Source organism: Cylas formicarius, unplaced genomic scaffold (genome assembly GCF_029955315.1).
Source record: "Cylas formicarius isolate icCylForm1 unplaced genomic scaffold, icCylForm1.1 PGA_scaffold_10__41_contigs__length_53128322, whole genome shotgun sequence".
Taxonomy (NCBI): Eukaryota; Metazoa; Arthropoda; class Insecta; order Coleoptera; family Brentidae; genus Cylas; species Cylas formicarius.
This window is the reverse complement of record NW_026844214.1, coordinates 30857836-30865041: the sequence shown is the minus strand read 5'-3', so window position 1 is coordinate 30865041 and position 7206 is coordinate 30857836. Positions and strand designations below refer to the sequence as shown.

The 7206-nt window shown below is 32.0% G+C and overlaps 1 protein-coding gene across 1 annotated transcript; it reads left to right on the top strand.

Moving 5' to 3' along the window:
- Positions 1 to 1688: 1688 nt before the first annotated feature.
- LOC132697662 (venom serine protease 34-like) lies at positions 1689 to 6848 on the top strand (the record flags this gene model as incomplete). Its single annotated transcript, XM_060663240.1, has 4 exons — positions 1689 to 1697; positions 3911 to 4109; positions 5838 to 5994; positions 6560 to 6848. Coding segments are annotated over 4 exons (654 nt in total), but the record flags the coding sequence as incomplete, so codon positions are not given.
- Positions 6849 to 7206: the final 358 nt, after the last annotated feature.

The following is a 7206-nucleotide window of genomic DNA, read 5'->3' as shown; positions in this document are numbered from 1 at the left end:
TAAGAGGCAAAAATATATATAAAAACAATTTCAGTTTGAAATGTTTGTTTGCGTTTTGTTTACGTTGACGCAATCAAATGAATATTAATATTTTTGATCGCATTATTTAAAAGGAAGTTTGAATTAAGATTCTAAAATTTGTAAAATTTTTATCTTGACATCAATTTATAGAAGTTTATGCCTCTTTCAAAAAAAAAGTAATTTTTTTAAGATTAACTTTTTATTTCTACATACTTCCAGGTGTTATTATAGATATAATTTTAGTTTTTATTCTAGCTTCTATGTACACTTATGTATTATTAGTTTAATATGAAGTGTTGCCAATAAAATATAATACAAATAATTACTAATGTCAAATATAATAAAACGGCACCATTCCTATGTAACAAGTAATTAATCAAAAAATTCAACTATGAGAGAAATACGTGTATCATATTCCCTACGAAAGACAAAAACAAAACAAAAACGATCCTAAGCGCCCGCCGGAACCGCTAAGTCGTTTATTGTCTGACCGTTGCTTTTTGTAATCCTTGTAATTTATTTCCGTTTTAATATTTTGGCAAATCTTCGTCATTGCTGACGAAGCAAAGGATAAATAGTTGGACGTTTCCGTCTTAGTGTGATGCACTACTGCTTCAATAACTTGCTCCTTAGAAAACCGTTTCAAAAAATTTCTATGTTCTTCTAGGTATAAATTTCTTCTTGGAGAATTCACTAATTCAATCAACAAACTTGCCTTTAACTGTTTTAAACAAAAATCCCAATGTGCAATTTGCACATTCAATTAATTTTTGTTTGGATATTTGTTTTGACGTTACGAGCTTTCCGCCTTATTGACAAGTTACACATAATTGGAAGTTAAAAACTTTTCCTTTAGTGTTAGCAGCTTTTTTCGTTAAAGGCTTTAATTTCATTGTAGAATCAAGTTCTCAATTAGAACTTGTACTGATTTTAATATCCATTTGGATGAAAATTATAACTAATGCGTTATTATTTATCATTCTCACACAAAAATAAATATATTTTAGTCATATTATAAACTATTTCACTCCCTCAAAGAAAACTATTTTGACACTTAAAACTCAGACATAAAAAATAAATAAAATCATCCACGCTGCGAAAGCGGGTGTACAAGCGCACTTCGGAACCGCAAAGTCGTTTATTGCCTGACCGTCCTCGCAAATCTGACCCTTCCTCACTGCTTCGCTGGCGGCCGTGATATTCACGTCATGGTTTCACATTTTGCTAATGAAAAAAAAACTGTCCATCAGATTGGGGTTTTCAAAAAAATAACGGATTCGTTGACCTTCAATGCATATCTATTAGAGGAAACACTTTTTTGATAAGCCAAATAGTTTTCAAGTTACAGCGAGGTAAACGATAACATAAAAATGAGATTTCAGAGCAAGCTTTTATTCAGTAGAGACTCCCATATAAAAGCATTATGCGGTGTATTTAAAATGAAAAAATAAAGTATTTCTAATAAAAATATTGAAAAGCGGTTTTGTCAATTTAAGAGCAGTATGGTGTATACAACAAAATAATAATAATTTTTTGACAATTTTTAGAAAATTCACCCCCACCACCCCCTGCACCGCACGATTTTTATACGACCAATTGATGATGCATTCTTAGTGTACAAGAAAAGATAAAAAGTGATTATTACGTTTTAGCAAGAAAGTGCAAACGAAAATCCAGTTTAATAGAATTTTGCGAACTTATTAAATCTACTGAGGAAAAAGGCATTTCTACTACTACAAAAATATAAACGAAGTCGGGACATTTTTACATCTTGACTTTTCACAACCCAACTTGCATGTCAAGGGTTCCATTCTTGAGAAACATTTAATTGTTAAATCCGCAAGGCGACATCTTCACTACCGAGATATAGAGCATTTTTAAATTTTCGGCCCTTTAGAAAATTGCCCATAACATTTTTATTTATGAAAATTTTGGATCCAGATAAAAACATTATTATGGCATTTTAAGGCAAATGCACTAGCGTACTCAGATTTTTTTTACAGTTCTTCGTTTTCTCATTAATGAATTCAACTTCCTTATTTTATATGGCAATCATAGTCCTGAAATATAGGGCATTCTTTTTATGTATTAGTGTATTGTGTCGCTGTCAGTTAAGGGCATAAATTTTATGCTTTATTGAATTTTGTATCACATAATTTTAATGGAGAAACTGAACGCAGAGGCAGTTAATGAACTTTATTTCGATAAATATCCGGGACAGCAACAACTAGACAAGGAGGCAACGCAAAATCAAAGCGACTTAAATGAGGAAGAGAAAATCCGGAAATTGAATATGATTGCACAAGTTGCAAAATCCAAGCATTAATTCTTGAATAGAGTATTAAATGAAGTGTTTGGATAGTGTTGGATTGGAAGTAGTGGATAGTGGTGTGTGATGCTAACTCCTCTAGTTTTTTTTATGGGGGATATTTACAGATCTTATATTAAAGAATATTCTAAACCAAATCACAATTAGAGGAAGTCGCTCGCGAAGCGTTTACTCCCATCAATCTTATAGAGTTAGTGAATAGTTGCCATTCAGTAAGAAAACTGACGTTCGGTGTATAAGAAGTATTCAGGATATTTTGTATTCGAATACTTATTGCTTTCTGTTTATTAAAATAACTATAATTTATGAATAATAAATAAAATTCCAATAAAAGTATTAAATGGTTCTTAGTTTTCGTGTTTTTCACTTAAATTATTTTAAATTGTCCTTATCTTATCTTTATGTTAAGTTCCAGAGTTTATTAAGTAAAGTAAACAAACCAGACTCTTTTAAAAAACTCCACTAAACATTTTGCCCACTCTGTCCAAAATCCTGAAAAAATTCATAAAGCAACAAATTCAGTCACATGTAAGAAAAAATTCTTGTGAGCTTTCAGTCGTCCTGACAAGTAAAATGCTGTGACGCAGTGTTTAAATCAAACTAACCTTTACAGAGCTCAGCAATTGCAGAACTATTGAATAAGACTAAGATAAGGTATCCCAACATCTTACACGATATTTATAGTCTGCGACCTTATTTTTCATAATTATAAAAAACCATATTCCAAAGTATTTGCAGCAAAGACTGCAAATACTTTGGAAAAAATTATGTCAATCAGGCATCGTCTTTTTGACTCTATGAATTTATACTGAGACGTAAATATATAATCAATAAATCAATAAATTTTATTTGTAACCCGTATATACCGGTCTATTATTTGTTTCTAGCTGACAGCAAAACGATTAGATGTTTACGCCGCTTCCTTAATTCTTTAGCTCTTATCTTTCTTGAGAAATTTAACCAAACCTTCCAACAAGTGTGTCAAAATGACAAATAACTAGAATAGGAAATTAATCAAATAGGTCTAAATGTTTAAAAATCAGCTTATAGAGAGATTTCAATGTTTAATAAAGGTGTATTGGTATAGGTCATTAACAAATATGAAGTTCTAATAATTTTACAAGATTTCGAAAATTCGAGTTTCTCAAAATTAAAAATTATTGACCCTATTATAAATAAAATTAAAAACTTATTTAACGCACTTTCTATTTTGCAAACTAAAGTAGGAAAAGAACGTATATATAGCTGCAACTTTAGAAAACACTTCTATTTTTGAAAAAGTAATTAAGGTTGATTGTTTTATTTTGAATAATAAAATGAATTACCCTGCCAAACACCTGTTCAATTTTTACGCAACAATCTTCTTTGGATTGAAATATAGCTGTTTAAATTTAAATGCCATTACTGATTGGTTCACATTCTTCCGAATAGCTTTTCCAGCAGCAAAATTAAATTGCACTTCTTCCCGCCGTTCTAGAAACGTTTTATATTTCATTGAATTTATTGTAGGCCATGCCGATGAAATTTCGAATTTCACATGGCAAAACGTACGTTTTTTAGGCTACAATCCTTGGAGGACAAGAAACGGGCGTCAACGAGTACCCTTCGATGGCGGGGCTGGTAAATCTGAACCCTTTCATCATAATTTGCGGGGCTAGCATAATCTCTGAATTTTTCGTGTTGACCGCCGGTCATTGCGTCTACAATAGAGATCGCAGCACGTTTTCGGTTTTAGTGGGCGGGCACAACATCACTTCAGGTAATGCAATATCGTCAGTTTCACGTAAAATCTCGCGCGTATTGCGATCAAAATACAAAGTATCGATTTGTCTATAGGGATCGATATTTCGATATCCGCTTAGTGGGTTTCATTCGACAAACATTAAGTAAACGTCGTTGCTACTCCCTCTCCTCTACTCCCGAATTCTACTTTTCTCTTTCTACTCTTTCTACTCCCGAATCCAAATTATACCGGGTGTGCGGGAAAGTCTCTGAGATTCAGATAAGGCACGAAAAAAATTTTTTTTCTATAGGCGCAACCTACGGAGCTATGACTCTCAAATGGACACCACCGAATTTTTTTATTAAAAAAAATAAAACCACAAATTCAATTTTTCCAAATTGTGTTTTCCTCGTGGTTTATAGTTCTTCCCGCCATATTTATTTTTTTATAATGATGGCCTTATGCATTTTTGATTTACCCTGTATCATAAGTCTAGCTAACTGCATTAAATTTAATGTTAATAACGAGGATCGTAGATACTTACACTAAAGTGGATTTCATCTGTTTCGGGATAGTAACTAGTCAAATCTGTTTTAAGTGGTCAATTTTATTATCCATATCCAGAATTTTAAATCAATAAAATGTTAAAATTTTTTGAATAAAACTAAATTCAAGTTTACAATTACAATTGCAATATTTAACGTTGTATTTAAAATATGAAAAGCTCAATTTCTTAAGAACTATTAATTGCTTCGTTTATTTAAAGCTATACCAAGTGCCCAAAAAGTATGAAAACGGTGGAATACCTGAAGAATTATAAAACTGTTTCATAACACCTAACAAGACACTCATTCCATGAACACGGTGGTAGAGGGAGAGCAACTTTGACATCTCATTTTTCTTTTGTTTCTCGGTTAATGGCACTGTATTAGCAAAAAAGACGATTTATCGTATTTGTCAAAAATCCGACTTTATTGTTAGCTTCAACATGTTTTTCCACTCCCTAATCCAAAATGTCTAATTATGCACTTATTCATTTATAAATTAAATGAAATGTCAAAGGGGGTATATACCATTTTTGATATATTAACATTTTGTGTAAGAATTGTAGTACCTGTCGTTCTGCATGTCTTGAGAAAAGAAATATGTGCCTATTGTAATAATTTAGTAACCTACTTTTTGTCTTATTGTTACGAACACCGGCAATTATAACCATTGTAAATTTAAACAGTTTTTAAATCTACCGAAAACAATTTGATCGTTCGCGATCTAGAGAAATGCAAACGCTCGAATTGACCCGCGACAGTGTTTAATGAAGCTGACATTTTAAAGTGACACTTTGGTAACGAATGATGAATGCATAATTGGGATTTTAGAGAATTTCTTGACAAACATGATAGATAAACGGCCTGGAGGTTACAGCACGAGTTACCGAGAATTCAGAATCAAATTTCGGGCAAAACCTGATATTTTAATGGCACAGAATCCGAATCTGTACTGATTTTATGATTTTAAATTGAATGACAACGTAGTTAGGAGCGGCTTAAATGGCAGCATTAAGTTGTTATTAAACTTTTTCTTTCCTTCTCAAATATCTTGCGACCGTATTTATGTTTAATCTGTATATTTAAATCTTGAATTATCTTATTGTTTTTGTTGTTGCCTTTATTTTTATTATTATGCGAAACAAATATTAAAAAGTGCGAGATAAAATTAGGATATTGAACGACCGTCCTATATTTATAAGAATAATTTGCCTTTTAGGAACCACCCCTTATTCGAAGATTTATAATGTTAACACCTACGAAATCTTCCCCAACTTCAGTCTAATTAATACGGTGATAGATGACATCGCGATCATTAAAACTCAAAACCAAATAGTGTTTAGTTTATATATCGGTCCCATATGCTTACCATTTCGGTAGAAAACCTCCGATTTCGTTGGTCAACTTGTTACGGCATTGGGTAAGTTTCTACAATCAAAAACGCTGTAGTTTAGATCTAAAAAATTTGGAAGTGACTTTAACAGTATTGTTTTTGGAATTATTAAAAATGTTGTTTCTCTCCAAGTCATTTTCCGAAAAATATTTTAGTATCATTTCTTCTTAAAATACATATTTTTGAATTGCCAAATAGAAGATATGGACTATAACTTGCATAGTAAACAATGCCTAGATGAACATGATCAATTTAAAATATTTTATAAATGGATTGATAACCAGAATACGTGAAAAATCTAATATTGGTATGGTCACTTTTCACGTAGAACTTGACATGTTCGACCAACGTTTTTGGGGATATTAAGAGGCGGTTGAGGTTAATAATCCCATAGAATTTAGTTTTATTTTCTTTGTTTTCTATTTTCAGTTTTTCTTTGCTCACGTTATATACGGATATTTTGTAGTACCTCTATGAATAAGTAACTTTGTATCTCGTTTTACGTTTGTTACTGTATTAGGATGGGGTAGCCTGAACGTTTCCGATAGCAAATCGGACGTGCTAAGGAAGACAAGTCTCACTGTAATTTCAAACCAGCAGTGCGCCCGGGACCAGACTGAGAATATCAACAACAATCATATATGTACATTTACTCTGAGACATCGCGAGTGCGCTGGTGATTCTGGAGGCCCGTTGCTGTGGATGGATCCGAGCACTCAAAGGTTGCATCTTATCGGGATCATATCCCACGGGCTCGACTGCAATATCGACAGTCCCTCAATTAACACCAGGGTTACTTCGTATTTGGATTGGATCGTTGCCAGAACTGGTATGTAAATTGCTGATGTGTATGATACGGAAACCTTACTTAATTCATTCGTAAAATTGAGGCTTAGCTAAAGTCTGACATTATTATTAAAATGGAAACCTTTATAATATTATAAAACCATTTTGGTTAGTTATTAGACCTCTTACAAAAGTAAAAAAAAATATTATAAAAGTTAAGGTTTCTTATAAATTTATAATAAAACCTTAAGCTGCGAGAAGTGTTAATTAATTAATGTAATTAATATATTTGTGTCTGAATATTAAGAAAACCTTCATTGTCCAATGCACCTGAATAAATTGTAAAAATTTCTAGGACAAGCCAATTTGTAATTTTTATGTACATTTGCAAGTTACTTTTAAGCTTTAT